This window comes from Ciona robusta, chromosome 4, assembly GCF_009617815.1.
Source record: "Ciona robusta chromosome 4, ASM961781v2".
Taxonomy (NCBI): Eukaryota; Metazoa; Chordata; class Ascidiacea; order Phlebobranchia; family Cionidae; genus Ciona; species Ciona robusta.
The window spans coordinates 3,438,212-3,462,320 of NC_143238.1; the positions used below are offsets into that span (position 1 = coordinate 3,438,212).

The 24,109-nt window shown below is 36.1% G+C and overlaps 6 protein-coding genes across 9 annotated transcripts; 2 read left to right on the forward strand and 4 right to left on the reverse strand.

The window, feature by feature from the left end:
- The first annotated feature begins 667 nt into the window (after positions 1-667).
- On the forward strand, positions 668-5,028 carry LOC149736707 (eukaryotic translation initiation factor 3 subunit D-like). The gene is made up of 10 exons (XM_089876379.1): positions 668-863; positions 1,026-1,163; positions 1,339-1,611; positions 2,009-2,179; positions 2,348-2,572; positions 2,923-3,049; positions 3,245-3,384; positions 3,807-3,952; positions 4,198-4,399; positions 4,669-5,028. The coding sequence occupies exons 1-10, from the start codon at positions 741-743 to the stop codon at positions 4,786-4,788; spliced, it is 1,665 nt and encodes a 554-aa protein (XP_089732505.1). The 5' UTR covers positions 668-740; the 3' UTR covers positions 4,789-5,028.
- LOC149736708 (organic cation/carnitine transporter 2-like) lies at positions 4,957-8,112 on the reverse strand. Of its 3 annotated transcripts, none has more exons than XM_089876387.1 (12): positions 7,520-8,112; positions 7,339-7,400; positions 7,154-7,247; positions 6,906-7,009; positions 6,633-6,787; positions 6,410-6,581; positions 6,254-6,356; positions 6,085-6,179; positions 5,811-6,025; positions 5,562-5,744; positions 5,359-5,503; positions 4,957-5,292 (listed from the first exon to the last, which is right to left on the reverse strand). In XM_089876387.1, the coding sequence occupies exons 1-12, from the start codon at positions 7,709-7,711 to the stop codon at positions 5,253-5,255; spliced, it is 1,560 nt and encodes a 519-aa protein (XP_089732513.1). In that variant the 5' UTR covers positions 7,712-8,112; the 3' UTR covers positions 4,957-5,252. The 3 variants fall into 3 exon arrangements, with proteins under 3 accessions (XP_089732513.1, XP_089732512.1, XP_089732514.1); XM_089876386.1 differs by having other exon boundaries at positions 7,154-7,268; XM_089876388.1 differs by lacking the exon at positions 5,562-5,744 and having other exon boundaries at positions 7,154-7,268.
- Positions 8,113-8,243: 131 nt separating this feature from the next.
- Positions 8,244-11,719, reverse strand: LOC149736709 (uncharacterized). Its single transcript, XM_089876416.1, has 6 exons — positions 11,563-11,719; positions 10,789-10,986; positions 10,098-10,199; positions 9,930-10,040; positions 9,139-9,371; positions 8,244-8,798 (listed from the first exon to the last, which is right to left on the reverse strand). Exons 1-5 carry the CDS (start codon positions 11,579-11,581, stop codon positions 9,148-9,150), a joined length of 654 nt encoding a protein of 217 aa, XP_089732542.1. The 5' UTR covers positions 11,582-11,719; the 3' UTR covers positions 8,244-8,798; positions 9,139-9,147.
- Positions 11,720-12,023: 304 nt separating this feature from the next.
- LOC149736710 (solute carrier family 23 member 1-like) lies at positions 12,024-21,203 on the forward strand. The gene is made up of 12 exons (XM_089876375.1): positions 12,024-13,152; positions 13,843-14,000; positions 14,080-14,230; positions 14,290-14,474; positions 14,528-14,648; positions 14,886-15,042; positions 18,930-19,077; positions 19,532-19,637; positions 19,695-19,800; positions 19,922-20,089; positions 20,242-20,337; positions 20,512-21,203. Exons 1-12 carry the CDS (start codon positions 13,045-13,047, stop codon positions 20,856-20,858), a joined length of 1,851 nt encoding a protein of 616 aa, XP_089732501.1. The 5' UTR covers positions 12,024-13,044; the 3' UTR covers positions 20,859-21,203.
- On the reverse strand, positions 15,606-18,905 carry LOC149736711 (uncharacterized). The gene is made up of 2 exons (XM_089876393.1): positions 17,678-18,905; positions 15,606-17,044 (listed from the first exon to the last, which is right to left on the reverse strand). The coding sequence occupies exons 1-2, from the start codon at positions 18,365-18,367 to the stop codon at positions 16,295-16,297; spliced, it is 1,440 nt and encodes a 479-aa protein (XP_089732519.1). The 5' UTR covers positions 18,368-18,905; the 3' UTR covers positions 15,606-16,294.
- A 7-nt stretch (positions 21,204-21,210) lies between the features above and the next one.
- Positions 21,211-24,045, reverse strand: LOC149736712 (peroxisomal sarcosine oxidase-like). Of its 2 annotated transcripts, XM_089876399.1 has the most exons (9): positions 23,745-24,045; positions 23,555-23,671; positions 23,092-23,240; positions 22,364-22,583; positions 22,109-22,300; positions 21,914-22,057; positions 21,691-21,858; positions 21,557-21,632; positions 21,211-21,478 (listed from the first exon to the last, which is right to left on the reverse strand). In XM_089876399.1, the coding sequence occupies exons 2-9, from the start codon at positions 23,654-23,656 to the stop codon at positions 21,348-21,350; spliced, it is 1,182 nt and encodes a 393-aa protein (XP_089732525.1). In that variant the 5' UTR covers positions 23,657-23,671; positions 23,745-24,045; the 3' UTR covers positions 21,211-21,347. The 2 variants fall into 2 exon arrangements, with proteins under 2 accessions (XP_089732525.1, XP_089732526.1); XM_089876400.1 differs by lacking the exon at positions 23,555-23,671.
- Positions 24,046-24,109: the final 64 nt, after the last annotated feature.

Below are 24,109 nucleotides of genomic sequence, written 5' to 3' on the forward strand. Positions count from 1 at the left end.
TTAGTTTTGCGTTTCCGCTTTTATAACCATTCAGATTTCAGACGAACAAATAATAATCTACTTGTCATCGTGACATAGCACACGGGCGGATCAACGTAGTGTGAATCTGAACTCGCATGAGGTATACACTACACACGCAAGTATGCACGTGTATTTGCCAAACATTACACTTTGAACATTATACAACATCCACATGACCACATACACAGCATTCGTTGTACACGCGCAGGCGAAACCACAGACATATTTACATTCGATTGTAAATTGCACATTAGTCAGAATCTACCTTTTCTGAAATACTGAAAGATATCGCTTGTAGACGTGAACTAATTCATATATTTCTTATTTTGACAACTCCTAATGCTAAGACGTTTGCAAAACAAAAAACAAATGAGTAAATTTTGCTTATGTTTAAGATCTCTATTGTTTCCCATGTGTTCCTAAAATCTACGATTTCTATAATCGTTAATAAGATTGACAGCTGGTGCCGTATAAGAAACGCGTGTTACGCAATAACGTAATAATATTATCGTATTTTTACTTTACCGTGTTGTTTTTGTCGGTACAAAATATCTTACGAAAACAAGTAAAGTACTTTTGCAAGTGAAATAACTAAACTGTTACGAATGTGCTTTTCATACCTATTAACCTATATAACGGTTTGCCGTATGTGAACATTTTTACATTTTGCAGAGAATATAGAATTGCATATACTGGTATTAAAGTAGCTGGAGTTACATATGGCTCACTTCATTCCACCCACTATTCAAGATAATCCTGAGGGATGGGGTCCAAGGAGCGTCCCTGAGAAGTTTAAAGACATGCCGTTTCAACCTTTTAGTAAAGGGGATCGGCTCGGAAAGGTAAATAAGGCATATTAAAACTTTTGTTTTAAGATTCTTGGTTTGATTGTCTGTTTTATTTGTACAACGTTTACCACAGTATTACAATACAATTAGTTTTGTGTAAAAAACTTTTTTTTGTATTTTAACGATTAATGTTACATACATTTGTGGTGTTTGTAGGTTTCAGATTGGAGTGGTAACACTTATCAGGACCGAAGGTACATGAACAAGTACAACTCTCAATTTGGTTATGGAAATCAATACTCATATTTCCATGAAGAAGATGAAAGTACTTTTCGATTGGTGGATAATACCAAAGTATGTCGAATGCACAGTATAATATATGCCGCAGTCCGCAACTTAACATGTTTTTTTCGCATTCTTGTATTAAACTTGCTTTTAAAACTGCTTCCATCGTACTTAACAATGTTAGCATATATTCAAATCTAAAATACAGAATAAATTGTAAATAATTTATTGCGTTTCCTTCTAGATTCAGAAGCCGGCGTATCAACGGAACCGTTTCCGGTTCAACCAACTTCGTCAGCGCCAGATGCAACAACGACAGCAGAGGGAAGCTGGTGGTAATGCTAACAATCAGAAACCGTTTACCAAGCTTGAAAAACGTAAGGAGAGAGAACGCCAGAGGATGCAGAGAAACATGCAGAAGCAATACGGACAAAGCAGGTTTAGGTGGAAGGAAAGACAAATGCAGAATCAACAGAAGAGAAGAGATGCTTCAGTTAATGTTGGAGAGACTTGGGAGGTGGGTGGGATTGGTATTCTTGTATCTTAGTTTGTTTGGATAATGTTGCAGTAAAACTGAACATATGACAGTGCTATCTTTGTTAAAGGGGCATACCAACAAAAATTAATTGGTGTATTGATTTGACAGAAATGCTAAAATGTAATCCAAAGGTGCCACCAAAGTTTTGAAAAACAAGCAGCCTACACCCAAATTACACTTTATTCGCAACATTAATCAACGAGGTTTCCACTACGAGTGTAACTTCCTTTTAACATGTTAGATCTTGTGAAAAAGTATAAAATATGTTTTCTCTGGCAAAAACTGTTAATTAAACTGTTTTGATCAATAATCAAAATGTTAAGATGGTGCCCTCCACTGCCAAAGAATTTAAAATTTTAATTGGTATTACTATTAGGTGCTTGAAGAGATGGATTTCAATCGTTTATCGAAGTTGAAACTTCCAGACATCGAAGATCCGGTTGATCTGTATAAGTGTGGAGAGTTGTTGAGCTATGATCGTGCTTATGACAGGGTGTCGGTGAAAGCTGAGAAACCGCTCAAACGTTTCAACAAAGAATTTCATAAGGTATTGGTATATTTCTAACACCAGAATGTGTTTATCCTCATACATTTCTATTTGTGTATATTCTGTTTTGGTAAAGAAATCTCAATGTATTTATGTATACTGTATATTGCTCCATAATATTTAATTTCAAATTTAATAACTATAAAACATTCAATAATGTTAAACCAGGTTACAACCACTGATGACCCAATCATTAGAAAGTTGGCTAAGAGCAATGGCAATGTATATGCAACAGATGCCATTCTTGCTACTCTTATGTGCTGCACTAGATCCCAGTATTCATGGGACATCATTGCTCAGAGGGTTGGAAAGAATAAGCTCTTCTTTGATAAACGGGATGATTCCAACTTTGATCTTCTCACTGTTAGTGAAACAGCAAATGAGCCACCTCAGGTATAATATAACTTGGTAGAAAGTTTTTTTTATTTAGTTATGTAGGGGTAATGGAATAGAATAGGGGTAATTGGACAATCCTGGCCTAAATCACAGGACACTTGGCGTACCCGCTGCAGGACCTTACACACATGTAAACTCCTTCACCATTAATGTGGTTTGAATTTATAATTACTTTTTTTGTACGCACAACTCATTCCCTACCCTAAATTATGAAGAAGGAATTAAAATTTTTTACAGAAATATTTGTCACACGTTTGTAAAAAACTATCTCTGTTACAGCTTGTGTTTATATAAAATTTATAAATCCATATACTAAGCACATTGCAATTCATATGTTGTTTTACCAGGATGAAGGAATGAACTCTCCACATAATCTTGCCATGGAAGCAACTTACATCAATCATAATTTCTCCCAGCAAGTTTTGAAGCAAGGAGATAAGCATCAGTTTGAAAAGAATAATCCATTTGTCCAAGGTACATATAACATATGTTACATATTATACCCCAACAGTGTTAAGAGCATAAAAACAACATAACTTTTATACAAGCCTATGATTTTGACCTTTGGCTATTTTTAAATACATAAAAAAACACTCCATCAATAAAATAAAGTAAAATTGTTTCGTGTTACTTTTTGTGTACCATCTTTTATTTTATTATTTGATTCAGGCGATACTGGAAACATTGCCTCAGTTGGATATCGCTATCGTAAATGGAACTTAGGAAACAACATTGAACTTGTATCTCGTACTGAACATGATGCTGTGCTTACTGCCTCCAGTGGTGAACTCAGCTACATTAATGTTAAGGTAATGTGTCAGTTATTACAATGTGATTTTCTTGTTGTTAATATTTTGAAGGCCATATAGCAAGTTTTGTGTGATTTTTCGTTGGTATTTGGAAAGTTTTATTGTGGTAATTTTCTCAAATTTAGTGAGATGACAGCTGGTAGCTGTAAAAATTTTTGTTGTAATTTAACCTCGGCAGCAGAGAGAATTTGTAATTTGACCTCAACAGCAGAGACACAATTTGTAATTTAACCTCAGCAGCAGAGAGAATTTCTCAATATTTTTTATGTCACCATTCTTCAATGTATCAATTTATGTCACTATTTTCTATTATTACAATGTAGAACATGATTGCAGTTGCAAATTATTTGTTATTTTGAAAATATTTTTTGGGGAAGTAGTCAGACTGTTCAACCTGTTTAAATATGTGTTTTTGTGTTTAGGCACTGAATGAATGGGATTATAGATGTTGTAATGGTGTTGAATGGAGACGTAAGTTGGATTCTCAGCGTGGATCAGTGTTGGCTACCGAGCTTAAGAACAATAGCTCGAAGTTGGCAAAGTGGACAATGTGTGCTTTGCTTGCTGGGTAAGTCATATAGATATTTGTATTTCAGTTGCATTTAGTTATTGTGAGTCTTTTGTGACATTCATATGTGTATAAAAGTTTCAAGTTTTATTTGCTGGCAGTTACTTATAATTGTAAGAAATCCTGACCTGAACACATTCTATTCTATGTGAGTGAGGTCCTTGTTGGGACCTGGGATTTCGGCCCATTGGCCCGGATGATCCAACACATAAAATAAATTATTATGACCATCCTTTGTAATTTAGATCTGAATACTTGAAGATGGGATATGTCTCTCGTTACAACATTCAAGACTCATCTAAGCATGTTGTGATCGGAACCCAGCAGTTTATTCCCAAGGAATTTGCTTCCCAGATTAACTTATCGGTGGCAAACGCATGGGGTATCTTACGTTGCATCATTGACTTGTGCATGAAGCAGAAAGAAGGAAAATATCTTATTTTGAAGGTAGTTTCAATCTGCTTTGAAGAATTTGTCATTATTTGTATACTTTTTCAAAAAGGTGCCTTTTAACTTGTTAGCAAAATGTTTTAGGCTATTCCTGTGTTGAGCATACCACTTATGGTACAGTTGGTAGGCCTATGCGAATAAATTGTTTAGGTATACTAAAATAAACAAGTTAACAGTATTTTTTACCACCGAATAATAGGTTGTAACATTACTCTAATTCGTTTGAAAATGAATATTCTAAAAATGATTATTATTCCTATTCCCAGGATCCCAACAAGCCTGTCATCCGTCTCTATTCTCTTCCTGAAGGAACCTTTAGTTCTGATGAAGAAGAGGAAGATGATGATAGTGGGGAGGAGGAGTCCAGTGATGAAGAGGAGAAATAATTTAACTGTTTACTGGTGTTTTGGGATAAAGGGATCATCAAAGTACTTTGACAAGCGCTACTTACAAATTTTGCCAAAGGGAAAAAGGCCAAGTTATGTCTGCAGTTTTTGTTTGTTGTTGTGTATAAATAGGAAAGGACACATACATTGCTATTTAGTCTCCTGATGTTAAATTGTGTGCAAAGCTGCGAAATGGTGTATTGATCGCAAAAGTTCTAAGTAAATAAATGCTAACATTAAGAGAGTGTTTTGCTTATGCCTCTGAACACAACTTCCTGAACTCAGCACTATTAATATGTAACTTCTCACTTAACACACCTCAGACCAGCTTACGAGTTACCAAGTATGTCAGCATGCCAATCAACTGTGCTATGGCGCCTAACAAATATGCACAGTTTTCAAATGGCATTCAATTTTAGTATAATGCAAATGCCCGAAGTTGTACACAGACTGCTCCATATGTGTTAAGCTTTTCCGAACCTCAGTTGTTGGAATATCTTCATTCTTAGAAAAAAATGTTAATTTGTAAAATCTAAAACTTGTCTGTTAAATTAAATTAACTTCTTATACCTTTTGCTTTCCAAAGCCATGGCTTCTTCCGTTGTGTTTGGTAGATCAGTTTCTAATGTTTCAGGAAGCAGAAGAGATAGGACTACTGTCACTGCTCCCAAACAGCCAGCAATGTAGAATGGAATAGAGTAGCTTAATTCCTCTCCTGGAAATACATTACCCATAATTTAATTTGTAAATGTCACTGTAGATTAATGTCTTACCAGCATATACAACAAATGGAGTGGCAATCGTAAACACAGAAGACGAAAGAGAAGCTAGGCCTAAGTAGCTGTTTCTAAGTGAAGTTGGAAACAGTTCACCTGCCCAAACTACTGCTATACTAATACTAGTGGTCATGAAATGTATTCCCACCATGGAAAACACCATTCCAGCTGTTATGTGAACTAAAAATCACAATTGGTAATTATAACAGAAAACATGAATATGTCAGTGTACAATAGTTGACATACCTATTTTCATGGAAGGGCTACATATACAAAATATTGAGGATAGTGTTAGTGAGCATGCAAATGATTTTCTTCTTCCAACTTTATTTAGCCAGACCATAGCGCATAGGTAGGAGGCCATGCCCACACAACCAGCAACCAGACTGTTAACAAAAATACTTCCACCCAAGTTAGAAGTGTTTAAGTTGAGTATGTAGAAACCAAGGTTACATACAATCCTGTTTGTAAAACAGGTTATAACATTGCAGAAAGTCAAACAACTGTTCAGTTCACATACCACATAAGGCAAATCAAAGCACAACGTTTGACAAGAATTGGATTTTTAAACAATTTGAAACAGCAGCATCTGCTGTCCAACTGTCCGGCGTTAACCTGTTTAATAATAGTGCAAGTTATAATGATATCTACTTTTCATTGAGCAGATAAATATAAAGTTGCATCTGTACATCTTTATCTTCTTCAAGGTCTCGCAACTTCTTAGTTTCAAAAGATCTCGAATTTCGTTTCAATTTATTATTGAGCAGCCACTTTGGTGATTCAGGAACAAACCTATTGTTAAAATCAAGTTTAAAACAGAGAATAATTGTATATTATACAATCACCATAAAAAAGGGATGAAATAAACTGCAGAAATAATTGAAGTGCGACGATACAGCCATCTCCAGTCTCGAATAAGATAGAAGCTTAAAGTGAGAAATAGATACCCAGAAATGTAACCCAAATTCATGGCAGTAGCTGCAATTGCCTTTTTATTGACAGGCACCATCTCCTGTGCTAAAGATGAATTATTAAATTATATCTCATTTAGTGGCGTTTACCACTTACCTAAAATAAATGCGGTGTAGTACATAATGAGTGTACTGATACCAACAAACAAAAGACTGCTTAACACCATTAGGAAAGAAACTGAAAATGAGCAGAACAAACTGGAAATGGCGTAAATTACAATCGATGCAACCAATATTGTCTTTCTTCCATACCTAAAAAATTATTTTCTAGGTAAAATAACCATACACAGTCAAACGTAACTTTGTCCATACTTTAAATTTGAAATAGTACAATAAATTTCTTAAATCATTAATGGCATAATATTTTTACCTGTCAGAAATTGGAGAACCTATTATAGAACCAATGAAATATCCCAGTAAGATTGATGATGCCACAACAGGTTTTTTCCATGATGAATCACAAACTAAATTGAACTAAAAGAATGGTTCAATTTAAAACAAAAAAAACAAAATAATATTTTGTTAGCAGTGATGCACAAACAATGTCATTTTACTTTCGGTAGACTTTTTATTTGTTCTGCATTTATAAATAAGGTAGCCTAGGAGTAAATGCTGTACCTCAATTGTCATACTGTTGCCTTGGCTCCTATCGTATACCAACTCACCAGGACACGATTCATATTCGTACAGAGTGATGTTTTCCATTTCAGTACTATTGGAAATCCAGGATAATCTGTTAGTCGAAGTAATTTAAACAAAACCTTTTGTTTAAGCATTATAATTACTGTAGATATTTAAGTTACCTGTGGCATTTTGTCACATTTCCATTAACTTTGATTCCATTGGAGGTGTTCCAGCTGTTTGACTGAAATACAAAAAGCACTATTTTACTGCTAGTTTTTTTGTGTACATAGAAACTAAAAGTGTGACAATTTTTTAACAACATGCAAGCATTGTATTTATAATTCTACATGACTCATTTACCTTGCAGTAGTGTTCTGGAGTATGGGTGACAAAAATTGGAGCAAATATTGAGAACGAAACAAAAGAACACATTATAGCAAGTATAGGTAATCTCTGTTTGGCTCGTTTTCCAAACAACACTTCATCTGGGTTTGATAAACTAATACCAGTATTCTCTGGCGCACACCGAATTTTGTTATTGTCATTTTTCATCTTAATATATATTCCTGCTTATAATGTACAGTAATAATGGTTGCCATTTTGTTATGCTTTCTTATTTAAAGTCAAAATTAATACTGCTAATGAACTCAGAAATAATATTAACAACTGTTGTTTTGCTTTTAATTTCATTTCTTAACTGTATTTATTAATCCAACCTTCAATCAAGCTATAGAATAAATGCAGCTTTTCCCCATTTTTTTGTTAAAATATCACTGTATAAAGTATTACAACTATAATACACTTTTAAACTTTTTCACAACCAACTGCCTGTTAATTCTTAAATTCTAATACCAATAAAAAGGTTTGCAGTCTGATGCATGAAAATTACACCAAGTTATAACAATAAGCGCAGTGAGTTCCTGTGTTTTAACAAAGGCAAAACAGACATTTTTTTTCTGCACAATATTTTTTTATGGTTCAATGGTTGTATAGATGATAACATTTTTTTGTCACTGCTATACTGAGTTTCATTCATTCAAATGTTCAAATGTCTGCTGCTCTACAAACTCATGTACATGCTTAATTACCAAATAATAATTTGTATTTGTTCCATACAACTTTATTTTAGACACCGATTTGCTTTTCAGGGAAAAAACATTACTTTTAAGATTAAAATGTTATTGATAAAAAAGGTGAAGAAATTATAAAGAAAAAACAAAACATATTAATGAGTAAAGGAACACACACTATCACATTCACTTAACAATTGTAAAAGCAATAAATTCTATAAAACTATCAATCAAACTAAATTAAGCAATATAAAAATTACCATTAGAGTATATACATTCAAAATATATCAATGCTCATTTATAAAAGCCATAGTCCAGCTGGAAATAACATAATATGTGGACATACCATAGAAAAGGGATAATATGGTTATAAGTCTCAAGCACACACTCGTAGCGTATATCACACAATGAACAAACCTACTAATGATACAACTACATAAAAAATACATTTACAGTAAACATTACATTGATTTAGTGCATTTGATATATTGAACTACTTTACAAAACTATGTACAGTAAAAAGTTGTTTCAGTGAAGATAATGGAGTTGACTTGCTTTGAGCTTAAGTGCTAAACAAATAGAAATATAAAAAAATAAGGTTTATGTGAAACTTTTGACCAATTTATGGACCTTAAAAAAATAAGCTGTTATAAATATGTTGTCATTTTATAAATACACATCCCACGCTGTAGTAAAGTGGTTAGCTCGCCTGCCTCTAGCCCAGTTGATGCTATCATTAGGGGCATGTGTTTTATTCGAAAATACATTTAACAGAAATTGCTTCAACCTAGTGGTCACTTATGAATTGTATGAATTGCCAATCGTACATTACCGAAAAATTAAAAAACAAATTGTGGGGATAAATAAGTTACATTCATTCATATTCATCCAATGAAAGGGTAAACTCACCATAATGGTTTAAAAATTAAGCATTGAATTTACAAGATTTTGCACTTGTTTTTCATCTGCTTTCTTTTCCACTGCATTGAGGATTGTTATCAGCGTGAATCCTTTTTGCAAAAGTTGTGTGAGCTGTTCAGTAGTGACTCCTTTTTTGAGTATTGTTAGCAATGCCTTACTAACATTGTATGTCGCCCACATCTGTTTAATTGTTTCACTTCTTAAGGCACCAGAACCACCACCTTATTAAGAAGAAATGTATATTATAAATATAAACAGCCCAACATGATTAATGTGGATAAAAATTGCTGATCAAAGAATTGGAAACATAGTAACATACATTTGCGCTTATTATAATTTAGTACGCGCAAATGACAAAATAGAATAAAATTGATTTAAGTAACATGAATATATAAAGGTATGGAACATAAACTTAGTTGTATAGAATACAGTCGATACATAAACTGTTACTAACCTGTAACACATTGTTACCATGTGTTTAATAAGTAAGCTATTCTGCATAATAGCCACTGCTTAAATATTTCACAGATTAGACTAAAACACTGTTACAATATTTTGTTAGAACCCCAATCATTTACATTTCTATGCTATGGCACCACCAGGAGGAATTTAATGAGACACATGTTACATAGTCAAAAGACACTGACTACAGCTTTCTGTTTAACAATATTACATTTTACATTGTGGGGTTAGGACTACATTTTGTGCCTTAAACTTGTTTTCTCCGAAGAAAAAAACCAATGTCACAACAAGCACATAAGTTCATACTTAATACTCACCAGCTATTACAGCTCCTTGATTGTTGTATACAGCTTTGCCACCAATGTTTGTATTTGTAAATTCACCACCTGATATTCCAATCGCTGTTTTTTTCGACCCCTTCTCATAAACTGAAGAATATTTGTAAATAATTTTTATTTTTTTCAGATTATAATGCGAATTCTTACCATCTTGTTTTGAAGTAATGTTGACAGGTCCCCTTGGTCCAACAATCATATTTCCCACATTACTTCCAGTAATGGTAAATTTGTTGTCAACCACTTTATGAACTGTGTAAAAGAAAAATATGCAAGTTTTTTATCTTGTGTGGTGGGGCAAACAGCTAAAGACAGTCGTTATATCATAGCCATAGGTGTTCTGTTTCATACACTTTGTGCCCGCTAAACTTTATGGTTGAACATTGCAAACTATACAAAATGTAGTTAAATGAACATTTTAGATATTAGGCCTATTTTTTGTCCCCGTATAAAATACTTTAAAATGATACAATGTACTACTATAAATTAGTTGTGTTTTTAAGCATTAATAAATACTACTCAAAATAGATTACCAATAGCTTCAGCTGAAAAGCTTAATATAGCCAAGATCATAAGAAGTGGTACATCCATTTTACAACCAATTTGTAATCACCCACTAAGTAACATACATGGTAACTCATAAACTGGGACGAGGTGTATTGACATTGACAAGTTACATTTATTCATTCAATGTATTGTTAAAACTATGCATAAGAATCCTAAATAAAAAATAAAAAAAGAATATTACAATGGCTTGTAGCTTTGTCTTGGAGAAAACAAAATTAGAGACCTTGCATTCAAAACGAATACAACCGCAGTTAATGAATACTAGTATACTCACATGGTTGGCCAGTAACATCAAAATTTTGATTTCCAATCTGTAAATTAGACTGTACAACTTTTCCTTTATTGTCCCACTGATGTGTGTAAAATCTACAATCAGCAGGAATGTTATTGATCGTAATTCCTGCCGGCAGTTTCATGTTCGGGGGCAAAGTAGTTTGTCGGACCACATTTGGATTACTTGGCGATGGTGTGGCTAAAACAAAGTAAAATTTTTTGTTAAATATGAATGAATGAATGTAACTTACTTTATCCTCGCGTGGCCGGAAAACGACAGTCGTTATTACACGGGTTTAACACCTCGTGCCAGCTTACGAGTTACCATGTATGTTACTTTGTGGGTGATTATTTTTTTGGGGGCGGATTTTTTTTATTTTTTTATGTATGGCTGATAATTTGGACAACCCATTAGTGACCACTGGGTTGGAGTAATTGCCGTTAAGTGACTTGCCCAAAGGACACATACGCCCACAATGGAGCAGCGACGAGCCTTGAACCCATTACCTCTGGGTTACAGGCAGGCGCGCTAACCACTATGCCACGGCGCCGGACAAATGAATGTAACTTACCTTATTATCACGTAGCTGAAAAACAACAGTCATTAAACACGGTGTTCTGTTTCATACACCTCGTGCCAGCTTACGAGTTAGGAGTTACCATGTATGTTACTTTGTGGATAATTATGTTTTAGGATTGGTCTTGTATTAGATTTGTATTGAAAATAATTAAAATATTAAAACAAAGCATAATTAATACTTACTGACACACTTACCATCGTTTTGTGTGCTCATTCTCTTGGATAAGACGAAATAACTTCTCAAATGAAGGAAGTTTTAAATAATAAAACAGCTTTACAAATCCGATTTCTAATTAAAACAGGGATGAATTAAAAGTCAATCAATTCTAAACTATAAATATCCCAATGTATTAAACATAGCATCAGCTACGTCACAGATTATTCTTAGCTCTCTAAACTGCCGTTGTTTAAAAAAAAACAAAAGCACATAGTGATATATAAATGACTGACTTTCCAATCTAAAAACCAACTTTATCAACAGGTTAAAGCGTACAACAGAAACAGTAGGTACTAGCTATACTAACTTTAGTACTAGGTACTGTAGGTGTAGGAAAACAGGAAGTTATTTGGGAAAGTCCCTACTTAAATAGCAAATACTGTTATGACGTCACAGTCGGATTTGTTTTATAGTAGGGTGGGGAAAAACGGGAGACCTTTATTTAGCTTGGCACATAATATCCAAATAGCTAAGTGGTTTTTCAAACAATTAATAACAAGAGTTGTAAATGTAAGATTTTATAATTCTTTAAAAGATCTTTGTTTTCTAACAGATAAGACGAGAAAATCAAATGAAAGGGTGTCCCATCTTCCCTCAACCTACTATATAATGAACGTCGGAATCATACTAAAACCCGTTAAGATAAAGTAAAATTGTGCATATTCTTCTGTCACATTGCATGCGTATATGTATGGCACTGGAAATCTGAAATCATAGGACACTAACAGCTATGTTTTTCGCCACATTTCTGTTGCAGAAGCGAATCACTCATTCTCTTACGTCAAGCAGAAAGTTAAGAAATACAAATATTTAACCCGATGTGAGTAATGCAATAAAAGTCAAGTCAACAATAGTCTAATACCAGGGGTATGAATTTTATGTTTACCTAGCGGCCGGTATGGTAATATTTAAAGCATTTGAGTTGTCGCCAACAGTTTTAAACGCTCGAATGGTTCAGGTACATGGGTTCGCTCTGTCAAAAAGTTGCTCAGTTAAAGATAAGTTAAACCTAGACGCACACAATTGTACATCGAGTAGAATACCTTAGATATAGGACGTCAGAATCCAAATTATACTTTAGACGGATATGACTGTGGTTTAGTTTTATATATGTTATATTGGAAGTATAGTATTAGTAAAGGGTTGTGAAGATATAGTATTAGGGTGGGAGAAGATGGGACACCTTTAGCATATAATATCCAAATATCCTGATCGTGTTTTAAACAATTAACATTGGCATATGGGAGTCGTTAATATACGGTTTTATAATTCTTTTAATGTTGATTGTTTAAACCAAATGAGACAAAAAATATAGTGAAAAGGTGTCCCGTCTCCCCCCAACCTACTATATATATACATCAACCAGCTTTCAGACAGGTTATACAATTTTTAAGCATATTTTGTTGTCGCAAAATATTTAGAGTGTGCAGTAGTGCTAAACGAATCAATTAAATAAAAGAATGAGCTCAACAAATACCGATCCAGAAAGCGACGAAGCGACGCACAAGTTGGCTTATGGCATTGAAGACACGCCGCCTTGGTATTTGAGTTTGGTGTTAGGATTTCAAGTAAGCATTGTATGGAATACAAACTTTACTTTACAACAAAGCGATATTATTTTTGTCGACTATGTTTACCGAACAAATTTCGGACAATATTTGAATAACTACGTGTGAATAAATTTACTTTAACTTTATCACTATAGCGGATCAAGTAAACAGTGTATGAGGTACACGGTTTCCGGAATAATTAATCTTTACTATACGGTACAGATAGCACGTATGCAACAGTAATAAGCCTTATATTAACATTTGTTTAGAATTATTTTCTTCTGTTCTTTAAGTTTATAAGTCTGTTGTAATAAAACATGAAATCATCAACGTACACTCCTCCACAAACAAGAGTTTTTTCTATAATGCTTGCTATATTTGCGTCCATACATAACGCGTCAGAGGCTATACACGCATACATACCCAAAGCCCAAGTAAAGTAGTATAGTAGGTGGGGGGAAGATGGGACACCTTTAGCACTGAATATCCAAATATCCTGATCGTTTTTTAAACAATTAACAATGGTCTATGGGAGTCGTAAGGATACGTTTTTATAATTCTTTGACTGTTCTTCGTTTACTGCCATATGAGATGAGAAAATAGAATGAAAAGGTGTCCCATCTTCCCCCACCCTACTATATAGAATCTATAGTGCCTAAATATTTTCATAGCAATAAAACTCCGATGCATTCATTTATTTTTATTCAGCACTACTTGACAATGTTCGGTTCAACTCTCGCTGTGCCTCTCATACTCTCAGGCTCCCTCTGCATTTCAAACAACGATCTCGCAAAATCGCAATTGATCAGCACAGGATTTTTTGTCGGTGGTATTGTCACAATTATACAGACATTACTAGGCACAAGGTAAAGCATATGTACACACAAATATATTTCTAGAATACTAAGACACCTTCACTTTGAAAATCCCTTTATATCAAAACAGGTTACCGATAGTCCAGGGCGCAGCATTCTCATTTTTAACTCCTGCAATCGCAATCATGTCTTCATCTAAATACTCACCTTGTCCTATTTTGTCAACGAACACCAGTGTCAACAACAGTAGAGAATTCGACTGGAAACCACGTATGCTTGAGGTACAAATCATATACCATGTTCAAAACAAGCAACCTATCATCTATTTTAACATCTTCAGGTTCAAGGTGCCATCTTGGTTGCTTCTTGCCTTCAGGTTCTTATCGGCCTGACTGGTGTTATAGGATTCCTTATGTCGTACATAGGCCCGTTAACTGTGGCGCCTACCATCACTTTAGTTGGCCTGTCGTTGTTCGGCACGGCTGCAGATAATTTTGCGGGAACGCATTGGGGAATATCATTCATGTAAGCAAATTGTACCTTTTGAGACGCTGGTTTTTACTTTGTGCAATGTTTAGGACGATGGCTCTTATCATTATATTCTCTCAACATCTACGGAATGTTGGTGTTCCCTTACCGGTGTATACAAGAGGGAAAGGCTGGACCTTCCCACGCGTATACATTTTCAGTCTGTTCCCGGTAAAGCATAAGCAAAATTAAGTTCTATAAACCTATTTTAATATACAGTGGGGCGGGGGAAGATGTACACTTTTTAACTATTTTGTCGTCCTATTTAGTATTTAACAAAAAATTCAAACAAAACTATGACTCCCGTAGACTGTTGTTAATTGTTCAAAACACGATCAGGACATTTGAATATAATGTGTTAAAGGTGTTCCATCTTCTTCCACCCTACTATACTTTATACAATCCAAGGTCATTATTGGAATTATGTTTTCGTGGGCAATCTGTGGTATCATAACTGTAGCCGGCGGATTTCCATCTTCAAGTGAAGTTTATGGCTACGCTGCTCGCACTGATATTCGACTGGGTGTACTAGATGACGCACCATGGTTTAGAGTTCCATATCCTGGTAAGGTAACTTATGATGCGACCAACATTATGCATTTCGTTTAAAGTTAATGTGTATATATATGTGATGAGACCAATTTATGTATAGTAGGGTGGGAAACGATGGAACATTTTTTCATTCTATTTTCTTGTCCCCTTTGTTTGTAAACAAATAACATTCAAAGAATTACATATCCTCACCGTATCCCCACGACTCCCATAGACCACTGTTAATTTTTTAAAACACGATCACGATATTTGGATATTATGTGCCAATGGTGTCCCATCTACCCCTACATTACTAAGTTAGCATATAGTACTGTACGGTAAGATGAAACAACGTAAGCACCTAAATCTCATATTTCCTGATCGTGTTTTGAACAATTACCAACACTTTTTTAAGTAGTGCGAATGCTCTTGTTTCATTGAATATTCTTCGTTTACGACCAAAAAGACAACAAAAAAACACATCCCATCTTACCCTACCCTCATTGTAGGAGCTAGGGTTTAGCTCGAACGCGGCTGCAGTTTTAGCCGTATAAGGAATAAGCGACTGATGTCTATAACTTAATTAATGCTCTCCACTTGATGAATATGTACAGATGTATTGACGATAACACAAATCATAAACGATAGCCAGATTCCAACAATAACCAAAATAACAGCCACAGCAACCAGATAGAGTCAAAGAGATCCACAGGGAGAGACAGCCAGAGAGAGAGATTAAAAAACAGTTATGTTCAGTCGCTAACAAATAAAACATTGTTAATAGCTGAACACATAATAACTAAATCTTAAACAGTTACGCTAAATTGCGATGCTAACAGAACCATGCAAGAACCTATACTGAAACGCAGACTAGAGAGACGGCGTTCGCATAACGAAGACAGGAGAAAGGCAATAAATAAGCCAGTCAGACGGTGGCGCTAGACAGTCAGTAAAATAGTAATTGTTGGAGTTAACATTCCGGCCCCAAAATAACGGAGTTTACAAACGTAGTTATTTTCAAAACTAACGACAACGATTACTACAAATGTCTACGGTGGATGGCATAACGGTGGATGGCATAACAGATCTGCTGGGTAAATAAGCAGCGAAAATAAGCAAAGAATCAAAAGGTGTAAGGTTAAAAACATACGTACAACAAAATTAAAAATGCAAAAAATAAACTAAACTAACTTAATATTAACGAGAATGCACATGAACTATATACAGGAAAATGCGTATCTCACAATTTTGTTTAGCCATTGGTATTGTGTCCCTTTGGACGGGAATTAACAACGTTCCCATAAGAAGCGACGCGGGGGGTGCTGGCATGGGGTCTCCCGCTCATCGCTCAACTTGCGTCTGAATGGCCGCAACCATCGAGCGGAACGACTATAGTTACGATTTCTTTTATCGGTCACCGACCTCGTAACAAAAGCGTTAGCCATATCTTCCTTTCTTAAGCCTGGAAACACATCGGCCAAAATGTTCTCCTCCTTTCTTAAACAACGAGAAATGCCATAAACTTTATGTTGATATACTCTCATCGGCCTTTGTCTGCGATGGTCGTTGTACGAGAATTCTCTTATCTTTCGTCGGTATTTTACTTCAACCTCAGGGTCGCGCACGAATCCTCCCTTAATTAAGTCCTTAAACCCTTTCCTAGCCAGATTGCAGTGATATTGCGCAGTTCCCGGATCGTTTGCTTTAAGTGGTAACACGTTTCCGCCATCTTTATTTTCTTTAGCTTTTCTCGATTCTTTATTTTTGATCGACAGCGTTGGTTGATCGTCCGTAGCCATGATGTTTGTCTCACTCACGTTATAGGATCCGCAATCACGCAAATGATCCGACCGATCATGTGAAGTAACATCCGTAACTGTACAATAATTGATATGAGCCTTTGGTTCTGTACGGTTGCCACCGTATACGCTTTTCTTTAGCGTGCAGCCAAGTCTACTTACTCCTTCATTGGCAACGTTGTGATCTGATCCACATAGTAATTCCTGTGACTTCGGTATTGGTAAACTCGTAGAGGCCTGTCGAAAATGTAACAGAGTATGATGGGACATATTGCAAACTTGACAATGTAGATTACTCGGGCAAAATCCTGCATAATGCCCTGATGATAGACAACGGAAACATAGCCGTTTCTCCGGCGCAATGTCAAATCTTTCCCTTGAAGAGTGTGCGCAAAAGTGTCTACAATTATATATAAAATGTGAACCGTTGCAGAGTGTACACATAGCACGAAAATCATTACAATGTTTACCAGTGGGTGAGCGTACTTCTGATGTTGTGTTGCTATTCAACTTTATAATTGGCCTATTTTCATTTCCACGACTTGAGCGTGATTCGCTTGGTTGCGGACACGCAGCGCATTCTGCTGCTATTCGACCGAATGGCGTGTTTATTGTCTTTGCAGCGCGATCCACGTGATCCATCATTTCTACAAATCCTATTAACGGTCTGTTCTTTAGGAACTGTGGACTGTGCAGTATATCATAATGAACGCTACTCGGTAGGCGTTTAAATATTCCTTCCAACAAATACGAATTTTCCAAATCGCTTTGGTAGCACCACGAGCTTAATGTATTATAGCAGTTGTTCATGTCCGACCATAAATTAAACAAAGCCTTAGAATCATTTTCAGCAACACGTGGACCACTTACCAATGCGTTGAGATGAGCCTTGACGATTTGATGTCGCTGTCCAAACTGGTCATACAAAATTGAAATGGCCTTTTCTAAACCCTTCTCAGCTGGCTTGATTACCACACACGATTTTATAGCTTCATAGGCCTCGCCAAAGCAAAGACTTCTTAAATAGTTCAACTTCGTGCTTGCGTCATTAACCCGGTTTCCAATGTTATCGTTAAACTCCGACATAAACGCGTTAAACTCGAGCACCTCTCCTCCAAACTTTGGAAGCTCGCGAGACGGTAGAGGCCCTCTCTCCAATGAATTAGCCATCATAATCAGGGCTCCAGATAGATCCGGTTGATTACTAGAACTGTGCGATTTTGTCGGCGATCCGATACTGCTCGGAGCGATATTTTCCTGCAACCCCTGAACATGGCGTAACTTTGATTTGATCATGTTCTCTTCTTCTTCTAGTAGCTTTCTCGTACGATTAATTTCAGCCTTACGGCGCTCAAGGACAGACAGATCGAATGCGTCATCATTCGATTTTTCACTTTTTTCTTTGTAAACGGGCCCAACTGGTTGGGAAAGATTCGGACGCGAAGTGAGTTGATTCTCATAAAAGATTTCCTCGAGCTCCTTACTCCAAATTGATTCTTGGTTTACAGAAACATTCTCATTTTCACATCCAAGGTCTATCAACGGATACGACTGGTTCATCCCGCTGACGTATAACTCACAGAGCCAATAACTGTTTTTTAATAATGTAGGAGCTAGGGTTTAGCTCGAACGCGGCTGCAGTTTTAGCCGTATAAGGAATAAGCGACTGATGTCTATAACTTAATTAATGCTCTCCACTTGATGAATATGTACAGATGTATTGACGATAACACAAATCATAAACGATAGCCAGATTCCAACAATAACCAAAATAACAGCCACAGCAACCAGATAGAGTCAAAGAGATCCACAGGGAGAGACAGCCAGAGAGAGAGATTAAAAAACAGTTATGTTCAGTCGCTAACAAATAAAACATTGTTAATAGCTGAACACATAATAACTAAATCTTAAACAGTTACGCTAAATTGCGATGCTAACAGAACCATGCAAGAACCTATACTGAAACGCAGACTAGAGAGACGGCGTTCGCATAACGAAGACAGGAGAAAGGCAATAAATAAGCCAGTCAGACGGTGGCGCTAGACAGTCAGTAAAATAGTAATTGTTGGAGTTAACACTCATACTATAGCCTATACAGTGTTGCGATTTCTTCTTGGATTAGGACAATGGGGTGTTCCAGTCGTCACGTTGTCAGGTGTGCTGGGAATGATCAGCGGTGTACTCGCTTCCATAATTGAATCGGTTGGAGACTACTACGCATGCGCACGACTGTGTCGAATACCGTCACCGCCTCACCATGCGGTAAACAGGTTCGTGTGTATATATTTTACTAATATATGTTAGTGTAAGTTGGTTCATGTTTTCGGTCTCTCGTCTCGTCCCATTTGGTGGTAAACAAGTAAATTTACAAAATCATAAAACCGTAGCCTCGCGATAATAAAATAGCGTTGGTAATTGTTTAAGCAAAACATGATCAAGTAATATAAGATATAGTAGGGTGGGGGAAGATCGAGCACCTTTTTTTTCAATTTGGTAGTAAACATTTTTTTTAAATTATAAAACCGTATATCCTATAACGAGTGCCATAGACGTTGATAGATGTTTAAAATACGATCAGGATATTTGGATATTATGTGCTAAAGGTATCCTGTCTTATCCCACACTACTATATGTTGTGTTAACGTTATCCTTCTTACACCACAGTACTATATGACCAAAGAACAGAACTTCATGGCTTAACGGTCATTGAACTATTTTATATAGGGGCATATTCATGGAAGGCATTGGTTGTATACTTGCTGGTGCGTGGGGCACGGGTAGTGGGACAACTTCTTACAGTGAAAACATTGGAGCAATTGGAATCACTAAAGTAAGACTAATAGAAGTATGGCATAATACAGCACTTCATATTTATTGCCATTAAAAGGTTGGCAGTCGAAGAGTTGTTCAAGCTGGTGCCATCATTATGATCATACTGGCAGTTATTGGAAAGTTCGGGGCGTTGTTTACAACCATACCCGATCCTATTGTCGGTAAGTCATATAAACATATTAGGGTGGGGGAAGATGAGACACCTTTAGCACATAATATCCAAATATTCGGATTGTGTTTTAAGCATTTAACAATGGTCCATAACATGCCTTTTCTTCAAAGGTGGAATGTTCTGTGTAATGTTTGGAATGATAGCTGCAGTCGGGATGTCCAGTTTGCAGTTTGTTGATTTGGATTCGTCAAGAAATCTTCTCATCATGGGATTCTCTACATTCATGGGGATTGCGCTTCCAGAGTGGGTGAAGAAAAACAACCAGTTGATACGAACAGGTTTGTATAGCTTGGTAGTATGGTATAAATCTAAAAACATGCCTAATAAATCATAGCCGATGGTTTTAATCTATCGCCCATCGATTTTAGTATGAAATGTTTTATTCTCAACATGAAAGGACACTCCCAAATATTTTAAACCACTGTTGCAGGTGTACCTGAGCTTGATCAAATTTTTATCGTTCTCTTGCAAACTGGTATGTTCGTTGCAGGAGTTCTTGGTTTCGTCTTGGACAACACAATACCTGGTAATAGTTTTTAAAACGTAGTTTTAGAAGTGTTACGCTTTCTCGAGACTTGCGCCTTTAGTTTGTTTTAGCGGTAGAAGTCAATGATAGTATAAAGAGAGCAGCGCTATGGTTCTTTGAAGCACTTATAGTAAAATCAAGGCAGCAAATCATAATTAAGTTTGTTAAAATTAGGCACAGAAAAGGAACGTGGTCTACTCGCGTGGAGAAAACTACAAGAAGTGACAACTTCCCCTACGACGGAGAATAATCAAGAAGTAAATACTAATACACATCAATCTATCAGTTCCAACCAACAAACCCAGAAGGCAAAAACTCCACCACAACCGAGTTCTGTTTACAATTTACCATTTGGTTGGATTGACAACACAAGATGCGCAAGTTCTTGCAACAACCCGTCGCTTACAAAGGTTGCTTCTTATGTTCCAATTTGCCCCTCTTTTCGAAAGCGGTATTCACAAAATGACAATAATTGTGAAACAATTGAAAACCAAAATACAGTGTGTAACACGGTATTATAAGAATATGCAATACAAATGTTTGGTTATAGTTGGTTGGAGGAAGATGGGACATCTTTTCATTCTAATTTCTCGTCACATTTGGTAGTAAACAAAGAACATTAAAAGAATTATAAAACCGTAGCTTTACGACTCCTATATAGACCGTTGTTAATGGTTTACTTTAAAACAATATGATGTTTTAGCGTTAACAAAAGTTTTTGAAACTAACAACTAATGTAAGCATAACCATAGTTGCTTTGTACTAATGCCGGTTTTGTATGTTTTGTATACCCGATTAAAATTATATAGGCCATTCTAAAAAAAGATCAGTGCTATAGCGTGGAAATAAATGTTAAATTCTTGCACGAACAAATACGTTTTTGATGTGCCAATATTTAATTTTAAACCATCGAAAAATATAGTCGACACAGTCATATAAATACGATATTTTCGCAAATACATTTAAGCGAATAAATGGTTTTATTCTGATTAATACACAACAATTTAAAATTATAAAGATGATTTTGTGTAAATCAGCCTCGAGCCTAATGCGAACGTTTTCATATCTTGACCAGGATCCTGGAAAGTTGCCAATCTACTCAATGCCCTACCGATGGCAGGTGCAGGTCCGAATCCCGTCCCTAGTATGTAATAATTAATGTGTGTTTTTGATGCACATTCAAGGGTTTGTTTTACGATGCTAGGTGTTCAAAACTTACCAGAAAAACCAGCGCCGATTACAATATTCGGAAAACCCGGTAACTTGTCTATGATAAAATCCGAAGTTGGCGTCACCTGAAACGTTATTTTAAAAACATTTAATTTTAACCAGAAATAGAGCTTATCTTCTAACCGTTTGTAACGCATTTTCGCTCAGTACTGGAACGGACTCCAGCTGTGGAAAATGCTTGCAAATTATTTGTTTGAGAGTTTCCAATCGCTCCACCTCCGCTTTCTCGCTTTCCATGTCTAGTAAATCCGGTGCGTCTGGGTCTACAGGTGCTCGATAATGGTAGCATATCTAAATCACAATTTTCTCAGTTTCGTTTATTTGAAGGATGATAAATACATTTTACCTTTATAAGGCCCGGATACTCGTAGGAAGGTGTTGAATAGACGTGAAAGACTCCAAAATAAAGTACTATTGTTGGAAAGTTATTATGAATGGAATACTTCCCAAGTTCTTTTTCTCTCCAATAGTATGTGGTGACGCGAACAGACTATAAATGTATTGATTAATTGATGTTTAATATTCTCATACTCAATAATACTTGCAAATCGAGTTCTATGTCCAATGGTCGCAACACTTTGTTTATCCAAGGTCCACAAGCAAGAACAACACTCTTGGCGTAATATACTTTATGAGAACCTGTCCGTATGCTCACATTGTTCGCTGATAAATGTTTAACTTCAATTACTTTCTCATTTTCTTGAAGCGTTCCACCATGTTTCACGAACTCGCTCTTTAAATTTAAAGAAAAACATAATGTTTTTAATCAAATCGTTGTTGGATTGTAATAACCTACCTGTAAAGCATGGAGGCATTTTGTGGCTTTTAAGATGAAACCGTTTGGTACGTAATACGCTCCAAACTGAGAGTCAAAATCAAGTCCGGGAAATGAGTTCCCGATATCCTGACCACGCATCTCGGTGTAATCCACGTTCGACTTTCTCATATGTACTTTGATCGGTTCAAGGGCATAGTTTGATTCCTCTGATTCAGAAATGCCTAAATGCCCAGTTTTTCTAGATATAGTAGGTTGGGATAAGACGAGACACGCTTTCATTTTCTTTCTCGTCCCATTCGAAAGTAAACAAAAATATTTAGAGAATTATATAAATCGTAACCTCACGAATCTATAAGTCGTGTCAATTGTTTAAAACGCGATTAGAACATATGGGTTTGGTGCTAACGGTGTCCCATAGTACCCTACACTTACAGTATATAGTACTGTTGGGTAAGATGGGACACCTTTAACACGTAATATCTAAATAACCTGATCGTGTTTTAAACAGTTATCAACGGTCTATGAAAGCCGTAAAGATACGGTTTTATAATTCTTTACATGTTCTTTGTTTACTACCAATTGGGACAAGAAAATAGAATGAAACATTGCCCCATCTTCCCCCATCCTAGTATACTAAACGAACCGCAATAAAGGCAGGCTATATTTACACTCTACTAAAATAACTCAATCATCAAAATACATTACATAACCCTGTTTTGGCATTGCAATCTTTACGGTGTACTCACATTAACAAAGGCGTGCCATAATCTTTTTCAAGACTTTTCCAAAATGCAATTGATTCAGGCACAAGATCTGACCTATATGGATTACGATCAGAACGTTGGGTCATCCTTGTTTGACCGCATGAGCTTCCCCTTGTGTGTGGCAGAGGAAACTGCAGCAGACAAAATAGAGTTATAGATAGATTGAACGAATGTAACTTATTCATCTTCGCGTGGCGGGGCAACGGCAGTCGTTATAACACGCGGGTGCTTTGTTTCACACACCTTGTGTCCGCTTACGAGTGACTGTACGTATGTAACTTTGTGGCCGTCAATTGTCGTGCCCAAGGACACACGAGGCCACAATTGTAGAAGCTTCGAAACGTTAGGTTATGTTAGCAGGGGCGCTTATACAACTTTGACACGGCGTCGGTAAAAACTCGAGGCTTACATGCCTGCGGTAATTTGCACGTACGCTTATGTGTACCTGTTCAATCATTAACGTTTTAACGTCCAACTTAGCAAGCTGGTAGGCTGTACAAGATCCTATTACACCAGCACCAATGACTATAACATCGAAAGAATTCATGAGTGCTGATTTCCCCTAAATAGGTATAGCAATAAAGTAATCACTCCGACGCATTTTGTTGTAAAAGCATAAAATTGTACAGCAGTACCTATGACTTTCCATTGTCTATATGTAACTTATAGCAATCACTCTGACGGTTTTTGTGGTACAAGCATAAAGTTATACATCAGTACTAATGACATGACTTTCCTTTGTCTATACTCTATATTATATGTGCCTTATAGCAATTACACTCTGACGCTTTTTGCTGTACAAGCACTAAGTGGTACAGCAGAACCAATGGCTGTCCTTTATCTAAATGTAACTTATGTGTATGGCTCACTTATACAAAAACACTCGTCTATCGTTTATCATTGCTTCTGTGAAGTAACCAGCTACGAAATCACATACACAACTACCGTTCGCTTAGTAAAGAACCAAAACAAATTGGATCTCAAGTCGTGCGTGACGAAC